This window comes from Dysidea avara, chromosome 7, assembly GCF_963678975.1.
Source record: "Dysidea avara chromosome 7, odDysAvar1.4, whole genome shotgun sequence".
NCBI classification, from domain to species: Eukaryota; Metazoa; Porifera; class Demospongiae; order Dictyoceratida; family Dysideidae; genus Dysidea; species Dysidea avara.
The window spans coordinates 32,958,128-32,978,323 of record NC_089278.1 but is presented as its reverse complement, the minus strand read 5'-3'; the positions used below and the strand labels follow the sequence as shown (position 1 = coordinate 32,978,323).

Sequence of the window (20,196 nt, the reverse complement as noted above, 5' to 3'; positions counted from 1 at the left end):
CCCTGCACAACAGATCGCTCCCCTGGAGGTCTGACTTGTTGCTCTGGTGGATGATCGTCCACAGGAGACACCACATCTTGCATCTCTGTCAGTGTATTATCTGGTGGTGGAGACATCTCTATGCCTCCAATAACAGATTGTTCTCTTAACGGTCCTGCTGATTGTTGCTCTGGAGGATGGTCTCCCACAGAAGACACCACATCTTGCATCTCCATCAATGCATCGTCTGGTGGTTGAGACATGTCAACAGATTGCTCATCAGAAAGTTCACTTGGTTGTTGCTGTGGTGGATGGCCTTCCACACAGGGTACCGTGTCTTGCATCTCCAATAACTCATTATCAGGTGGAGACATGTCTTGCATTTGCACTGGTGACTGATCTGTATCAGCAGGTGCCACACCTTGTGGCTGTTCTACATCTAAACAAGAACAGTGGATGATGTCATTAATCCAAGCCTAAGTTCTGACTCTGAACTTTCACTAAAAGCTGCAGCCAAAGAGAGTTGCTCAGATCATGAAAGTTCTTGAAAACGGTGCTGATGCCTGTCTTTTAACCAAAGCTACTGAAACTTGTCCAGGGGTCGTGATCTTTTGTTGTGACTGGCTTGCCCCGTAATCAAGTGCCTTGGGGTTAAACGGGTATATACCACTCCTTCTAAATCCAGATGTTATTACTGTAGGGATCATGGTATTGTTCCATGCTTCGTGTAGAAGCGGAGAGAAATCATACTTGGTAATTACTTTACCCGGGTTCCTTTGTACAAAATTATGGCAAGCATTATGCCAATTTTGCTTCAGTGGTTTAAATACACTAGCATCAAGAGGCTGACTTTCATGTGTAGTGTGTGGTGGAAGGCACATCATTATGACACCATTTTGACAAGCAAATTTGATTGTGTCGGGTTGATAATGTGTACTGTGGCCGAGGCCACATGGCTTTCTAAACACAGGATCCGTAATTTATTGATGGACTTCACGGAAACCATTCCGATTATTAATGCCGATAATTGAGATGATAATGCCGATAATTGAGTAGCGACGATAATTGAGAGTTTACGCTAACTAACATGATGTTTACAGGTAAACACAGACCTTAAGTTTGACTAATGCTGCAGACTTGTAATTTTTAGATTATAGTCACTGTATGGGCTCACAACGTACCTTTACCATACATACAGGAGGAGATACAATGCATGGATTGTGGTCTTAGAAGTTACTCTTCTTTGTCTAAAACATATCTTGCCACTCCAGTGCCACCCACTGATAGACAGCAATGGCCTGTAAACATTGTAGCTCTAGAACATGGGCTTGAAATATAGTTAGTGTGAAAATTTTTAACCAGACAGTGTAGCCATGTTGTGACAGCATTATTTTTATTTTTTGTTTAAACCAAGCATGCACCCACAGCCAACTACAAGCCGATCATCAGCTGATGCCTGGTTTTCTGAAATTGTTTTCTTCAAAATGTGTGTATGCTGGCAACCACACGTCTATCTATTGTGTAGCTCGCTCGAGATAAGCAGCAACAAGTTACTCTAATAAAGCAGTCACAACCATGCATGTATCTCATAGCTATGCTACAGTAAAACAGTCAACAATCTAGTGCAATTAAAAATCATAAATTAAGTAAGGTTCCAGTAATAGAAAGTAGTAAAATAAGATATTATATGAATGATGGTACATAGCTATGTGTGAGAATCCATGCCAATGTAGGAATTTCACACATAGCTATATTGTAATAGTTACCATCATTCTTATCTCTTGTTTCACTGCTGGAACCCTACTTCATTTTTAATATGCACTAGTGCACATTAAGTAAGGATGGATGTGTATCTGTTGATTCCACATAAGCAAAATGTGACTGTATGTAAGAAATGAAGGCTACATAGAGTTAGTAACATAGCTTCACTTTGAATACAAGAGAAATGAATTCCTGAAAATGTTGCAAATTCCTTTCTCAATGGGAAAGCACATAGGTACTAGGGCTGAGCAATAGTATCGATAGTGCGATATATCGCGATAGTAAATCACTATCGTTATCGCGATAGTAGGGATATCACTATCGTGATAGTTATGATAAGCTCAGATCTGCATTAAAATTGTATCAACAACCCTTCTATACTGTTTTACAGTTGGTATTACCAGCTTTCTTACAAAGGAGTGGCCTGTAAAAGCTTTACCAAAAGTCCATATTCATTGGCCGCCCACACAGTTAATTAACAAATGTCCTGTGCATGCAAAATAACTTTCTATATGACTGCAAATCATAGCTATACAACTAATACTTTGTTAAGAGCAAAGTGTTTCATAAACTATCGGGATAGTATTCACTATCGTAATATTCAATGAGTAACTATCGTGATAGTAAATTTTTTACCATCGCTCAGCACTAACAGGTACTTCTGGACACTTCGCTCATTCTCAGCAATGGTAGAATCTCTGGCAGTACACTTATGCAGTATCCTGTGGGCATTATGCAAACCAAAAATTGAAATGGATCTACAATGGTTGACATGAATTTGTAGTGCAATTTTTGTTCTAAAATACTTTTAAAATGTAGGTGTGGATTTACATATTAATATCACACCCTTAGAATACCACAAATCATAAGAATACATGGCAGCACAAATAAAGGGGCAATTGAATTGTAGCAGCTGTGAAGTTGAAATGCAATGAAATAACTCAATTGTGAATTACATAAACTTTCAAGTACATGCTGCTGCTTCCTCCAGAAGGATATATGTTATATAAACTCCATACTTGATTTATACACAGCCAATCAGTAGTACTTTAGTTTCTATACTTAGTTAGATCAATTAGTAGTAATCTGTGGAAAGTGCTATGCTAACTGCTTTTTATTCAAAGTGCCTAGAATTAGCTATACATTCCAATTTTACTAGCAGTTAAAATTTCAAGCCATAACACTTGTATTGCAACAAAATCTGTACTGCAAATACACCACAAAAATGCTTTGCAATGATAGTTAGAATTTGTGTTATCTTGTTGTGAGTACAATGTTAAAGCAGTTTTATTGAAATATCCTCATATAATAAACAGTTGAGAAGATATGTCTGTGTATAATGTACAATTTAAAGTAGTTTGCTTGGGATATGCTTCCTTACCAGTGCGTACAACGTTTACAAACCTGAAGTACAAGCTAGCTTTTATACAAGTAAAATTATACATGGTTGCTTAATTACAAGAGATTCCTGATAGCTTTAACTACATGGGAACTTAAGGAAGCACAATATTACCTGGTTACATAATTAGCATCCAGTAACTGTGTTTATTTTACATGTTCTATGGATTGTAAAACACATACAGGGTCAATGAATGCATTGACAGTATCTATGTTATATACTGAAAGACTTACATTATATTCCTACTTAGGTTTTCCAGCTAGATTGGCAGGAAGTGCCTTAAAAACTGAAGGTAGAGTGGAGGTGAACTACAATGGTGAATGGGGTACAGTGTGTGATGATGGATGGGATGATACTGATGCTGGTGTGGTGTGTAGACAACTGGGATTTGGATCATCAGGAACAGCCATTGAATCAGTTTTCTTTAGTCAAGGATCAGGATCAATTTGGTTGGACAACGTAATATGTTCTGGTAATGAGTCAATGCTGGCCAGTTGTGGTCATCTTGGAGTTGGCATTACAAGATTATGTAGTCATGATGAAGATGCTGGAGTGAGGTGTAATGGAACACAAGGTACGTGTTTACAAAACTGTTGACAGCTGATTTAATCATATCATTGTGATTTTCAGTTGCTCCAGTCCGTTTATCTGGTGGTACTAGTGTCAGAGAAGGAAGGGTTGAAATATTCTTCAATAATCAGTGGGGTACTGTCTGTGATGATTTATGGAGTGCTGGATCATCTACTGTTGTTTGTAATCAATTGGGTCTGGGGAGTGAAGGAAAAATGGAAAGATTTGGTGCTGGACCAAGCAACTTCCCTATTTTACTTGATGATGTTTACTGCACTGGAAATGAACCTAACATACTTGCATGCGTGCACCCAAGAGTTGGTAAACACAACTGTAACCATCCTGAAGATGTTGGAGTCAGGTGTTCAGGATTATATGGTTAGTGATTTGTGATATGATTTTCACTAGCAATATTTGTGCCATTACATAAATCTCTTATACAGTACCAATGCAGCAACTATACATAACGGAATAATGTCTATAATAATTATTACAAACATTGTCTTCTTATAGCTGTGTGAGATGGTATCGTTTCTATCAGTCAATTTTTGCTTATCACCTTTTCTATTTCACAATATTTGACTGTATTGAGGTGTTTTTATTGTGAAAGAAAGACACATAATTAATAGAATCAGGAGTTCATAATATTTGTATGGGGGCCATACAAATAATATGAACTCTTGGTAAAATTCTGCTACAATTGTTACTTGCTTTGTATAGGTACTCCTGTACTCTTTTGACCTCTCGCGATAGTGCATGTACTGTACCTAAACATAGAGCTATATAGTGGTTAAATTCAATATCCTCTTAAAATATTGAATTATCAGTCACAAAACTGGCCCTAAGATGGCTTTGAAGCTTGCAATTGCATAATTTCTGAATGTCTTACTTTGTAGCCAGACCTATACACATGTACACGTGCTCTATTTTATTCAGTGGAGTGCTGATGCAGAGGGCTAATATCTATCAAGACTAACAAGACTAGAATATACAATTTTTTTATGGACACATTTTTATCTAACTTTAGACATGACAACCCCTGTATCTACTATTTCGTATGCCCATGTAGTAGATGCTCCAACAGTCCCCTTTAGTGTAATTTTATATACCTGCATACGTATATACTAATGGACATGTTATAGACTAAAGTATAAGGATTAAAGTAATGTCCATTATATAGCACACGTGTATATCTGCAAGTATAGACAACCTCTCTTTTTCACAATTTTTTAGCTATTCCCTTGTTTCAGTACTTATTTCTTTGATCCGTAAATTATTCCTTCTACAGTGTAAAATAAAGGAGGTCATAGAGCCAACTGCAGGTGTAGATGACCTTCCTTGTTTCACTGCCCATTTCACTTCAGTTTCAGCTATGTTCCACCAATTACACATTGTTACAAATAAAGAACAGTATGAGAAACATATCTGTAATCAATTCAGTTACACTGCACAAATAAAGTACTGAAACCATGCCATACATTACTGTGAATCAACACCTACATACATGGTAGTGGAGAAGGAATTGGGGACAAAGGTAGGTCCATGATGCATGTTGTGGTTGGTACAAAGGTGCATCCTATGCTGAGTGAATGCATGAGAGCAAATAGCTAGACTACCTATATAGATGTGCTGGAAGATGCAACTTGTTGTACAATAATATTATATATGACCATAAAGCATTACACATACACGAGACCATTCAAATTCATATGTGGCTATGTATGAGATATTTAGAAAAATGAGGTTTGAATATCAAAAAGAGTACTTGATTGTTACATTGAAAAATATTTTTGAAACAGAATCTTGTTTATTGTGCTACGTCTTAGATAAATACCTGGAAGGATCCATGAATTCACAACTGAGCATGGTGCATTGCTTGGCTGGAATCCAAATGGCCTGCAGATTGAGTTGATCCAATTTTGGAAAACCACCCTTTTCTGCATATTAGCCTATTTTCTCTTTTTAGCTAAAATGAGTCACTGGGTGTTTATCTATCTTGTTTTAAACTTTTAGCTTAGTATTCTAGAGATATGGCCAATTTATTGTCTAATACATTATAAACTAACTTTTTATAGTCATACATTGAGTTAATGTGAGTGATTAAGTGTGACAGATGGTGACAAATCACTTTGTTGACAAATATTTCCATTCTTACCATCTAAAATATATGAAAAGAGATTTCTGATGATTAAATCAAGTGTTCTTAGTTCTTCTCTTCAATTAAATAACATGCATCATTGTCTAAAGACTAGTGTTGTTTTAGTACTGCAAAATCATTTTGATTTAGTTCTAGTACACTATTTTAAGAGCAGTTTTAGTTAGTCGTAGTTCTAGTATCCCCAGTTTGCAAACGTTTTAGTTAGTTTAGTTCTAGTACCTCCTGTTTGCAGAAGTTTTGTACCATCAGTGTACAGGAATTTTAGGTAGTGTTAGTTTTAGTACCCAGGAGTTTTGTTGACAGCTTACAAAGAGTAAATAAGTTGAAGATTTTTATGACTTCACTTGCAGACATAAGCAACTTTAATAAATTGTGATAATTGACAGTGGTCTTTGCCTTTTAGAATGCACTGCAGTTTGCTTTAGTCTGGAATGTTTAAATTTAGTAGTAGTATTAGAACTAAAAGTTCAAGGAATTTCCTTCAGTTTTAGTTTTTGAACCAAAAATTCTCAAGGTTTTGGTTTAGTTTTAGTAATATAACCAAAATTTCCATTGGTTTTAGTTTAGTTTCCAAAACAACTCATAATTTTGAACTAAAACTAAATTACTGTACTACAAATGCTTTTATTTCTGGTACCTTAGAACCAAAACAACACTATATACTAGAGACTTAATTTTAGCTATTTCATCACCTAAACAAATCACCCAATTTCTCAGTTATTTGGTGTCCCATGCATGTGAAATTACTACATGGTTTGATATGATCATCTATATCTCCTAGAAACAAGAAGCTATGGGTGTGAAACTTCATAGCAGGAAGGCTTAATAGTTGCTTTATCCAACTGTACAAAAATAATCTAAAAATTGAGTATTCCCACAACTTTTGCATATGCAGAAAAGGATGCATGGTTTTCTATAATAAATTCAAATACTGCATGTCTAAATTCGATTTGTGGTAGTTACGGAAACAAACTACAAGCATGTTGCTGCCAACTATTTAACATACTGTATTATGTACATAATAATTAGTAATGAATTATATGTTCTCAAAAAATTTCTAGTTGTCACTCACTGTGCACAGCTCCCTAAGGGGATCAGATACATTAAAGTTTAATAAAAACTGGGAGAGCTGTTCAACATTTTTCATATATATATATATAAAAGTAATCTTTGCTTAAACTTCACTCCTGCCAAAGCTTACAACATTTGTTAGCGTAACCTTGATGACTAATGTGTTAAGCACAGCCTTTTAAATGGAGTTTAACTAGTTAAACTAGGTTAATGTTGCAGTAAAGCATGCATGTGTGTATTATGATAGTGACTAACCCGAAGCTCCACCATGATTAGGGGGAAGATTGGGCAGGCACACACGTGAGAAGGGTTGGCAATAACTGGAGAATAACATTGCGCATGCGTTACAAGAATGAGGCATGCTGAGAGGTGTTAGACACATGGTGCTACATGGCATAGTGGATCTTGTCCCACCCATACCACTCCCCTCTACCAACTATCTCTTATTAGTATTTTTAGATGATAATCACAAAGGGATTGTTCGGTAGGGTAATGTATTGCCCAAAAAAATAAATAAATAAAATAAATTTAATAACAGGGGTCTGGGGAGGTGAAGCATGCACCACAGATAGTCCCAGCAGGGAGCTTAGTAAATCCCCCATTTTTTTCCATTGTCTTTTCCATCCTGAGGCTAGCTCATGGTGTGACAGTGCAAGGTTTCTATTAGGAACATTGTGGCATACGAAAATTCTTGTGGCTTCAGAGAATGTTAGAATCCCCAAGCATTCCTACCTCCAAGCCTTTGTAGTAAAACATGCTGTATACGTCATGTAAAATTGTTTAAAAGGAGCCTATTTGAGAATTAATAGGAGAATCCATGGAACCCTGCACACCTACCAAAACAACCACCATCTGTTGACGGCGGCAACCTGCTCACAACACGGTAAGACCTGCTGACCAGGTTAAACTGACAAGCAACATTAATTGGTAGTTGATTATTATTAATAATGATAACTTATTGGTTGTTTGCTCACATTCTAGAGCAAGAATAGTAATTTGTGTGCGATCTGTACTGTGCTCTTGTCATATTTACCAGTCTAATGTCTTACAACATTACAGATGCTCCGATAAGACTGATAGGTGGTGCACAACAAGAAGGGTTAGTAGAAATAATGTACCAAGGAATTTGGGGGACAATATGTGACAGTGGTTGGGATGACATTGATGCTGCTGTCGTGTGTAGAGAACTGGGATTTGAGAATGGAACAGCAATAAGACAAGTTCTATTTGGATCTGGTAGTGGTCCTGTGTGGTTAAACCAAGTTGGGTGTTTAGGAAATGAGAGTAAACTGTCTCACTGTATACACAATGGAGCTGGAAATGTAGGAAGCTGTTCACATGTGCAAGATGCTAGTGTAATCTGTAGTGTTGTAACTGGTTAGTGTTTTATTATATAATCTCATCACAAATGTTACCTTAATGTGTTGTGTAGTTCGCCTAGTTAATGGACCAACCAGATATGAAGGTAGAGTGGAGGTGTATCACAATGGTGAATGGGGTACAGTGTGTGATGATGGATGGGACTTGAATGATGCACAAGTTGTATGCAGTGAACTGGGTCTTGGTAAAGCAGTTAATGCTAGACACTCTGCATACTATGGACAGGGTAGTGGTCCTATCTGGCTTGATGATCTACATTGTGTTGGTAATGAAACAAAAATTGGAGACTGTCCACATGGAGGGTGGAGAAGTCATAAATGTGGTCATGGAGAAGATGCTGGTGTAAATTGTGCTATTGGTGAGTCTTACATTTATCTACTAAAGTTATCGCCCAGTGCAGTATGGTAGTACTGCACAACAGGGATCATAAAGGGTTGCAGTTTCCCACCAAAATATACCCACCAGAGCCTAACTTACTAAACCCCATGACTATATACAGTAGTATTGGTTTACCAGTCTAGATAAATGTTTGAAAAAAGCCTGCAACTATCCAGTTGTACCAGAATTTTTGTTTAATCCACAGAAACAGGTTTTCCTCACTCACTCACTCACTCACTCACTCACTCACTCACTCACTCACTCACTCACTCACTCACTCACTCACTCACTCACTCACTCACTCACTCACTCACTCACTCACTCACTCACTGTTAAGTTCAATGGCTATGCATCCAATTATTTCTGAATCATAAAGAATTGTCACTTGCAATTGAGAAGTGTCCTTTTGGCTTGCTAAAGGTGGAATACTGAAGGAGATCTAGTTAGGTTCCTCCTCAGTGGACTGAATTGCTTATGTGAACACAACACTGTAGACTCAATTCCATAAATCCAGGTCACACTCTTTTCACAATTTGATTCAACACACATTATGCACCCCAGGGCAGAGCATCTGCTTTTCATAATTTGTTTAAACATGCATCACTATTTGTTAATTAAAAATAAGAAATACTGCATGAGCCTAGTTATGCAATAAAGCTAGGTTTAACCACTCATGGAATTTTAGAGGTGTTAAGTCACACAAAATTAGACAACGGGATTAGCCTAACTCAAATTGTGATTTATGTTGCAACTATGATTTACATATGTACTTTTCACTTTTGCTTTAGTTGAACCACTGTTTAATGGTACCATCCAGCTTGTTGGATCACGAACATCAAGAGAAGGAAGGGTTGAAATATATTTTAATGCTATATGGGGTACAGTGTGTGATAATGGATGGAATGATACTGATGCTGGTGTGGTGTGTAGACAACTAGGATTTGGATCATCAGGAACAGCCATTGGATCAGCTTCCTTTGGTCAAGGATCAGGACCCATCTTATTGGATAGTGTGACATGTTCTGGTAGTGAATCAACACTGGCCAGTTGTGGTCATCTTGGAGCTAATATTACAAGATCCTGTAGCCATAATGAAGATGCTGGAGTGGCTTGCACTGGACTTCCACCAGGTACACTTGTTAGTCTTTGGAGAAATTAAATTGAGAACGCTGTGAGACAAATTAGAAAGGCAACAAAATTAGTTATAATAGTGCTCAGTCCTAAAATCTGACTGATTTTTGTTAATCCATTGAGAAATTGAGATGGAGCCAAGGTTTCTAAACCATGAGGGACTAGAGGAATGGTTCCTATCTAACATATTTAGAATATGGCTTGTTTGCATTGCTCACAGCCCACTCACAATACAGGACTATTGTCATGTATTGCTCATTATAGCAATGTGTGATATGTATATACCTCTATGGAGGTATATACTGTAGTGCAGTATTGATCAAGACTCACAGTAGTGAGTCGCACGGCCAAGAAACTACAAAGCGCACGCCCAATTAAAAGACGCGCGGCCACTACTGTGAGTTATTTACGTGTAGGGTCGGTTTCGTAATATTAGTCCCAGATTACGCAACATCTCTCAATAGATTTGTATGCGTTACGTGATAAAAAAATCTTTAGGAGTCGTCATCATCATCATAGTTTTCTTGCGACCTCACTAAAATAAAAAAGTAACCATCGCAAAATAAAAAATAGGCGTATTTCACTTTATTTCTCTACCTTATGTTACAACTACTGTCACGTTATACCAGTCAACATAGCCGTGTTTGTATAGTCCATCTAGCACTGACGTCGACATTATCCAATCCTGGTTTGCCTATACGCGTATTTTCTTCAATCAAACCTCTAATCCCTACAATAACTTTTAAAGACACGACGTGGACACAAACTCTAATACCTGATAAACAAGTTGTGACAGCGTGCTGAACCATAAGTTCCCTAGGGATGGCATTTCAAGCAGAAATCTTTTAAATTCCATTTAGTGCCACACCCCATGCGAGCGTTTATAAATTGCCAGTTGTCTTATGGTGTGAAGAACAAAGTCACTAGCGAAGGTGCTTTAAGCATACTCTTCAATTCATGTAATATTTAATAGATTAACCACAAAGGCCGGTAAGGTGAATACAAAAGGTAACAAGCCTTTAGGGGTTACCACCTCTATGTAGTGTGTACCATGTAGCTTGTGTTGTGGCTTTCATTAAGTATTATGCACACACAAATGGTGCAACAAAATTTTGTAATGGATTGCTCCAATGTGGTTGGTGGTGTTGTGGCTCGAATGTGGTTCGTAGTTTACCAGTGACCATGTATGAATTGGGGTTGTTCCACACAACTTACACAATATTCAAATTTCATGATGGCCATGAAAATTTCTTGCCATATGGTAAACATACAACAATGTGTAACAACATTAATGACTAAAAATAGTTCCAACAATAGTGATGATTTCTTGTATGTCAGCATGATGATACTGAGACCTGTAAAAGAATAAGCAGGCACTGAAGTTAACCTTAAATTAAACACTCATGCAACTGACCTGGAACATCAGTCGCAACACCAAAAACACTTGTTTCGATATCTGATGACACAATCCAGCAGGCACTGAATTAAAAGAGAATGTATAAAAAATCAATATTCAGGGCTGTATCAATAATAGCATGGATAATCAAAATGAACAAAAATTATATCCCAGGTAAGTGAATGAATAACATAACTGTTGGGTAAGCATGTTAAACCTGAACATTAGGACATTAGTCAAACAAAAGTACGCTATCACAACTTGGTCATAATGCAATGTTTGTACCACTGGACTTCACACTGGTTGCCCAAAAATTGTGCCATTCCGGGACAACAGCATAATTATGAAACAAATAGTTACTACAACACAGAAGGCTTACTGTTGCACTGTCTACACTGATATACCATAATTTAAAAACATAACAGGTGGGCATTAAATACAATACACTTAACATCTGGGTACTGGGAAAAAATCACTAACATCACAACATGTACACTGACCTGGAAATTAACACCCTTGATGCCACTACAGTCTACACTGGTTTGAACCCATCAACACTATGCCCGATACATCTGAGTATACTGACCTGCAAATTCACATCACTAGTATACAGTGATAATTGATAACTACAAAAACAACAATTGCAATAATACAATTCTTCTGTACGTCAACTGACCTGAAATTCATGACACTCGATACCGAGACCTGTAAAAGAATAAGCAGGCACTGAAGTCAACCTTAAATTAAACACACATGCAAACTGACCTGGAACATCAGTCGCAACACCAGACACCTGTTTCAATATCTGACGAAACAATCCAGCAGGCACTGAATTAAAAAAAGAATGTGCAAAAAATCAATATGCCAGGCTGTACCAATAAAGGATAGATAATCTAAATGAATATATCCCATATGCAGGTTAAGTGAGTAACATAACTGTTGGGTAAGCATGTAAACCAGAACATTAGGTCATTAGTCAAACAAAAGTACGCTATCACAAACTGCATGGTCACTGATAATTGATAACTACAAAAAGAACAATTGTAATAATACAATTCCTCTGAACATTAACTGACCTGAAATTCATGACACCTGTATCTTTGTTCTTGCATGGTCTCAACTTACATATGTACCATGATCACATTCAACTGCTAGTGGATAAACCAGTATGACCAGATGGCCTGCAAGAACCAACAAGCAGGTGTTAAATACAATATACCTAAAGCCTGGAATATGAAAAATATTATATAAGCATTATTCCACACTGATATAGTAATAGATTATAGAATGTTGTGGAACTTGCCTAAACGTGTAAACTTGAACATGAGGACAACTGCATAATCTGGACACTTGGAATTGTCCAATACCTGATGAACAAGTTGGTACTAATGACATTCACTTCAACATTTTATCCCAGCTGGATGAATCTCTCGTAACTGAGTAAAAAGGTGTTTATTTTCCACCTGCAACCAAAGTTCTACATTTCTGTGGTTGAGTGTACATAAACTGACCTGGAAAATCAGTATGCCTTAGGGGTATGGAAATGATTCCTTTCCTTCTGTTGTGACATTACTTACAGCTTACTGGTAAATGATCATCGATGTCCCCGTGGACCCCAACAATGAGTATATCAATAACTTCACAAGTTGGAATGAATTTCCTTTCAACATGTGGTGGAATGAATTTCCTTTCAACGCCTGGTGGACAGGTCCAAAAACCCTATCGCACAAACATGGTGAATCAGTGTGTGGTGATGTGACACGTTGCACAAACTTCACTCCTCGTTTCGTTAGCATTCAAGGCCGGCATATATCATAGAGTACCTCAGTATAATTGACTCTTACTTCTTCAAGCGTTGCTCAAGCGATGTAGTTTCTCACAAGGGACTCGAGTTTCTCATTAAACTCAAGCCGATTAAAGTACGCCTCACCATCCAGTTACATTCTTAAACCATTCAATTTAAAACCATGTATCACGAGTGTCCGCTTAAGGTAATTAGGGACTTTCCACGAGATTTCCCCTAAATAGATCACGTGTTAGTTGTAAATCCGGTGGATTCTGGTGGTATACATGGTTCAACAATGTGGTAAGTGTACTTTAATATAGTATAAGCTGTCAATAATTGTTTGTGCACTGCTAAACTAAGTTATTTTTGTGTGATAAGCATGCTTGAGGAAGGGTCTGGCAAGGGGTCTGGGGGACGAGACTAATGTTTTGACAACAGTTGATGATGGCCAGGCAAAGAACTGCGAGAAGAACTACTGTGATAGTGTGATAGTAGGGACAAATTCCCACCCCTATAGTTCTGCCTAGGGGCATTAACTAGCATTATCTACAGCTACTGTATTATGTTGCTGATATGTACATCCGGGCCAAGAATAAAGGTGAAAGTGGTAGTAAGGCTCAATCCTATTATTCTGCTGAACAGGTAAGGGAGTCTGGAACTCTGGGGGCATGCTCCCTCAGGAAAGTATAAGTACTACAACTTTTTTTGTTTTAATTGCTTCATCAAGTATAAAAATTTCAGTCAAAAGGTGATGATCAAGGCTCTGGTCTTATGCACTGGTTGGAGTGGTTGTATCAATACTGCACTGTGACAACCTTGAGGGGTTAGTGCTGGCATTGTCCATGGCAATACTATTCCATCTCCCCGAGTCTTGATGATTGAGTCCTCCATTCCTTTCTCTGCTGCTCCAATCCTGAAGTTGTGACCACAGTCAAAAGGTGACGATCGAGGCTCTGGTCTTGCACTGCAACACCCTTGAGGGGTTAGTACCGGCATTGTCCATCACAATACTGTTCCATCTTCCATATACAAATCTTGATGGTTGAGTCCTCTATTCCTTTCTCTGCTGCTCTAATCCTGAAGTTGTGACCAAAATGTTAAAAAATGGTTATAACATGATGAATGATTATGATGATAACAATTACAAATGTATTTATAGCTGTGTAGCAGCTAATTAGGTACTTGCAAGTTTAATTAGGTGTCTGAAGCATTTAACATGCACAGATATGAGATATATTCGTCACATGCAGGCAGTAAAGATAGATTTACTCTAATAGAAAACAATCATTATTATGTATGGATTTTACTGACTCTCCAAGATAATATTCTGCATTAATGTTAATTGCTCATTTCCAAAAAAATTACCTTTTAAACCAAATGTAGAGTCTATCACTGACAAAAATGAGTGATATCCACCCCAAAAACACCTTCGCTGTAAAAAAGGCGCGCCCAAGAAACTACAAGTACCTGGAACCCAATGTAAAAAACAAAAAGAAAAAACAGCTCAGCTGAAGTGAAAAGTAACTGGTAACTTAAAGAGCTGATATCTGAAGCGGCCACGAATACAATTACTAAAGTTTAATCCATGCAAGAACACCTTGGCTATAAAACAGGTGTGTACATGAAAGTAACTGGCAACTGAAATGGCTGATATCTGAAGCGGCCAAGAATGAATGGTCATATACAACTAATTCAAAAATTTAACACTGAACCTTTATAATTCAGCTGTGTTCTATATTCACTCTTGCTGCATCGTAAAGTAATTTCTTTTAACTCTAATTGGCTGGTAATTTGGCCGCCTTTTTTGTTCTATTATACTGACTATTAAAAAAGGCGGCCAAATTACCAGCCAATTAGAGTTAAAAGAAATTACTTTACGATGCAGCAAGAGTGAATACAGAACACAGCTGAATTATAAAGGTTCAGTGTTAAATTTTTGAATTAGTTGTATATGACCATTCATTCTTGGCCGCTTCAGATATCAGCCATTTCAGTTGCCAGTTACTTTCATGTACACACCTGTTTTATAGCCAAGGTGTTCTTGCATGGATTAAACTTTAGTAATTGTATTCGTGGACGCTTCAGATATCAGCTCTTTAAGTTACCAGTTACTTTTCACTTCAGCTGAGCTGTTTTTTTCTTTTTGTTTTTTACATTGGGTTCCAGGTACTTGTAGTTTCTTGGGCGCGCCTTTTTTACAGCGAAGGTGTTTTTGGGGTGGTTGTATATAGATTCTGCATTAAGCCCCCAGTATTAAAATTGACATCCAATATCTATGAGCTTTGTGTAGATTTTATAATCTTATTTTTAGTTGTCAGCAAGATTCTAGTATTACAGAAAAGTAGGAATTGGTTACAATAAGTAGTGCTTATCAAGGTGGGATCATGCACTTGAAGTACAATTTAATAATTAAAGTTACACTTCAGCTAGGTGATGATCCCCTTGTTTAAGCAACATCTCATTGAGTTGAAGGAATCAGTTAGATAGTCAGTCAGTCAGTTATTAGAAATTCCACTACATAGAAAATTAATTTAAAGCAATTTGTTGAAAGTTGCACTGAAGGCACTTTTGGGCTTGATGGTACAAGGCACTGTGAAGGTATTGTGTGGTTGGTTTCTGGTAAACATTGATACCGTTTCCTGATAAAGTGCAGTACTATCATACTGTATGATGATGAAATTATTGACCCAATCATAGTGGTAAAGATCATGACATTCTAGTTTTATTTATCATTTTTAGGCACTAAAAGGCTAAGGTGGTTGCTTATAGTCTGAGGCGAACGATAAGTAAACAGCCTAATAAATTACATGATCGAGCGAGGCATGTAACTAATGAAAAGTGAACTTGCAATATGCCATACTTGGTGAAAATACAGTATGGTAGTACTGACCAGCACGGTTTGCGTTTTGCTGCCAAATATATGAGCCAAACACCACCTTTATTTTTCTTCATGATGACTTCATAGAGGATACGTATAATCAAGCCCAAATTATGTGACTTGAAATGTTTCCAATAAATTGCTACAATTTTTGTATTTCTGCTGACTTGACTGACTGATGCTGTCAGACAAGAGTAGCCCAATAATAGCTAATGCTGAAGGATTTTATTTCACTATTGAACATTGCTTCGGCCTGACACATGCTTTTTGCTATGCCACAGTTGATACACTGTACTCATCATCAGCATTTGTGACTGGATTTTAGAAAAATGGTCCAAATTGCACATTAGAAGTTTGAGATAAACAGTTTTAAGAATTCAAGTCAGCATAAAGTACCAAGGATAGTAAGCAATTTACACAAGAGAAACATCAATCTATTACCTTTTAGACCACTTCGAGTACTTGTGGCTGCTTGTATAGTTTCCCACCAAACAAGATAGAAAACCTGAGCAGTTGTATGAGCGAAGCAGTATCACAAGTACTTACAAAGGGGAAGAGGGTGGGGGGTGGCAAGGTGGGCAAGAGATAGACTTTAAAATGGAGGCAGACAAGATTACAGGGCTGTGTTGGCTTCTTAGGGGCTAATATGCAGCACAATCAACAGGAAAAATGTTTGGCCAACAATATCAGGCCATCCACCAGTAAACCACTGATTCTTGCCAAACCAGGTCCTTCACAAGACCAGAAACCACCGTTCGAGCTCTCCACACCACCCAGAAGAGACATCTGTTAAACCAGCTTCACGTAGTTTGAGTAGTACTGAGGTTCAAAGGTCAAAACTAGTGTATTGTATTAGTTTGATTTTTCCTGATGTGTGATTTGGGTCGGTTTTGTAAAATTTAGTCACATATACCTTAGTCTTTCTTCACGGGTATCCCATTTTTTTTCACTTGCAGCTCACAGTACCACTTCACAGGTAGCACAGTAAAGGCTTCATGTGTTGTCTATTGCACAAGAATAAATTAATTGAGAATTATCTGTAATATTTGTAACATGCCTCCAACAGTTTAGTAAGTGGACTGATTCTAGGCTGACTTTACATACTGTCCTCGCTGCAGAGAAAACTGAGTGAATATCTACTTGCTTAGTTGTAGTTAATCTTTTTGCCATGCAAAATATAGCTCATGTCTGGTACCATTCTTTCTATAGATATGGTACATAGAAGCTCATGTCACACATAACTATTATGGCATGGGGAAAGCCCTTTTCTTAGAGCACTTTTAAGAGTGGAGCTGAAGTATGCATCACTTGGCTGTCAACATAAATTAATTTGACAGATTACTTCACAACCAGAAATCCCTTTAATGAACCTAATCTCTGGCTTCCCTTGCCACATCATTACCATGTGGTCTCTTTGCATAGTTTATTAGGTTGTACATGTTATTGAAGCCATCTAGGTAGAAAACTTGTCTCTATTTGGTGTTATTATAAACCTCAGACCATTAAAATTTACCCCAAAAAATTTCATTTCTTATATAGATGTGTTATATCATGGTGGTTTTGTTGCTGGCAAAAACATGATACTGAGTCACACTATACTGAAAACTGTGATTTTGTACTTGAATGATATCACTGCAGTAATTGTAACCACACCATGTAGTGAACTTCGTGAAAAGTAATCTAAACCATTTCACTAAAGCAGTAGTCTAGCTAGTTGTCATAGTAATAAATGTATATAGGATTGGTATACTATCTGTCACATCTTCGTTGATAATCACTTTGATCTGCAGACGTTCTTATGACAACAATCTTTAGTGCCAGCTAGACATACAGGGTTGTTGCTATTGACTTATATGACCATTGTTTCACCTTACATAAGACTATTATTTGCCATGGAAATTTTAGCCAAACAATACAGTGTTTATCAATGTTTAGTATATGATGTAAACTGAAATACTACTTGTGTTGTGTGTGGAAACAAAATGTTTGAACAATGTTTGTCTAGTGTGTGTGTGTGTGTGTGTGTGTGTGTGTGTTTACGTGCATGTTTTCAAATGTGTGTGGTGTGTGTGTGTGTGTGCTTCATAGTTATAATGTAACTTGTAGAGGACATGATTTATTATATGCATGATGTGATGCTTGACTTGCTTGTCACTGTTCACTCCTACTGTAGCCCTCCCTATCAGACTGGTTGATGGAGATGATTCATACTCAGGTAGAGTAGAGATATACAGGAATGGAGTATGGGGTACAGTGTGTGATGATAACTGGGACAACACTATTGCACAATTAGTGTGTCGACAATTAGGATTAGGAACTAGTGGATTGGTAGACTTGAATGTACCAGCTGGAACAGGACCAATACTAATGGATAATGTTCAGTGTGATAGTGGTCAGACTAACCTGTTAGCTTGTTCTCATAATGGATTTGGTAATCATGACTGTAGTCATGTTGAGGATGTTGGAGTTTTATGTCACCAACCATCAAGTTAGTGCATGTGCACATATTAGACATGCTTTGGGTTTAATTATTATGGTTTTATGTTACTGCAAACATCACAATATGTATCTACTTCTGTTGTGTTGATTCAAGAAAGCTTTATATAGCATTCATGAACTCTGTTTTCCTTAGAGAAATGATATTATATAGTTTGAAATCATTTCTGATATGATACTATCAGATACTCAAGCACAGCACACTTACAAAGTCTCCCTGCAAAAGTTAAAAATTAATATTGATCACTTGTCCATATCTATGTGTACATGCATTGCAGTTACACACACGCATGCACACGCATACACATGCACGCGCACACGCATACACTCACATAGTCATACACATTCACACACACACTCATGTACACTCATGTACACGTGCAAGCACTCACATGCACGATCATACTACATGCATGTGGACCACACATTCACATTCATCAACACAATACACACACAAATGTTATAGAGAATTACACAATGTGAGGTCTATGTTACATTTAAAACTACAATAAATTTGTTTCTCAGCATTCCTGTATAAAGAGATTGTTTATGACAAAGGGGTCTACTACATATATAATTATGTTGTTTTTGTTGTTCTGTTTAGTACATGAACTGTACCGTTAATCATCCCATATTTAGGACCTTTAATCAGATTAGTAGGAGGTAGTTCACACAATGAAGGTAGAGTGGAGGTGAACTACAATGGTGAATGGGGTACAGTGTGTGATGATGGATGGGATGATACTGACGCTGGTGTGGTGTGTAGACAACTGGGATTTGGATCATCAGGAACAGCCATTGGATCAGCTTCCTTTGGTCAAGGATCAGGACCCATCTTATTGGATAGTGTGACATGTTCTGGTAATGAATCAACACTGGCCAGTTGTGGTCATCTTGGAGTTAATGTTACAAGTTCTTGTAGCCATAGTAAAGATGCTGGAGTGAGATGTAGTGGATTACAAGGTAAAATTTAAAAGCAGAATAATAGCTATTGCTAACAGCATTATGCAGTGGCAAATCTAAGTGGGTTTCTGTGGTTTCAACAGAAACCCCCCTTTCAATATTAACTCAGTGGCACTCTAGCTAACTAGCTTTATAATTATCGTTATTGCTGTATTAATAATTTTTATCATAGTAATCAATTATATTCCATTGCAATAAAAATGATTGAGATACTGTAGTAGAACAGTCAAGTAACTACTCTAATAGAGCAATCAAAGATACAGTTTAGTAGTTACAACTTTTTATCCTGAAATTATGTGTCTTTTTGTTAACAGTTTAAAGTATTGGACTTATCATTACTGCTAACCAAATCCTAAAATCAAATCTCAGAGCTTCTTGAATCTCTAAATTTTCTAAACGAATGTCCACACTATATTAATTTTCAGATACCCCATTTAAAATTCCTAAATTCACAACTATTATGGTATGGAAGTCGAAATGGTGACTAATGTAATGCATGATAATCTGTGAGAAATAACTGTTGCAATGCCTTAGTGTGTACTTAAAATCAAATATTCACTCACATGGTCCCTAAATGCTTTTAAATGTGCAAAAACTCACCTAGTTCATACAACTTTCAAAATTATTTTTATTTTCTCAGAATTATCTATAGTGTCCAAGAAATGGATCACCAAAGTTCAGCTTACTGTGGTTATTAGTTTTAGAATTATAGTACTATATATAGACAGTAAGAGAAGCAAGGAAATGGAAATGGACTTATACAGCAATTATATTAAAATAAACTACAGGCACTTACATTTGCAGCCAAACTTAATTCCAGTCTACTACAGTGTTGGGAGTTTGCTTACAA

The 20,196-nt window shown here is 37.1% G+C and overlaps 1 protein-coding gene and 1 long non-coding RNA gene across 2 annotated transcripts in view; one reads left to right on the top strand and one right to left on the bottom strand.

The window, feature by feature from the left end:
• Nucleotides 1–20,196, top strand: part of LOC136261185 (uncharacterized) — a 149,807-nt gene that overhangs the window by 6,126 nt on the left and 123,485 nt on the right. Inside the window, exons 5-11 of the mRNA XM_066055159.1 lie at nucleotides 3,390–3,713; nucleotides 3,770–4,087; nucleotides 7,998–8,315; nucleotides 8,371–8,676; nucleotides 9,485–9,826; nucleotides 18,061–18,375; nucleotides 19,023–19,346. Of these exons, the coding sequence (XP_065911231.1) occupies nucleotides 3,390–3,713; nucleotides 3,770–4,087; nucleotides 7,998–8,315; nucleotides 8,371–8,676; nucleotides 9,485–9,826; nucleotides 18,061–18,375; nucleotides 19,023–19,346 (2,247 nt within the window). The remainder of the gene's footprint in view (nucleotides 1–3,389; nucleotides 3,714–3,769; nucleotides 4,088–7,997; nucleotides 8,316–8,370; nucleotides 8,677–9,484; nucleotides 9,827–18,060; nucleotides 18,376–19,022; nucleotides 19,347–20,196) is intronic.
• Nucleotides 10,933–13,040, bottom strand: LOC136261482 (uncharacterized). Its single transcript, XR_010703921.1, has 9 exons — nucleotides 12,735–13,040; nucleotides 12,527–12,686; nucleotides 12,300–12,404; nucleotides 11,989–12,051; nucleotides 11,900–11,928; nucleotides 11,810–11,849; nucleotides 11,724–11,760; nucleotides 11,242–11,306; nucleotides 10,933–11,182 (listed from the first exon to the last, which is right to left on the bottom strand). It is a non-coding gene; the product is annotated as an uncharacterized lncRNA (long non-coding RNA).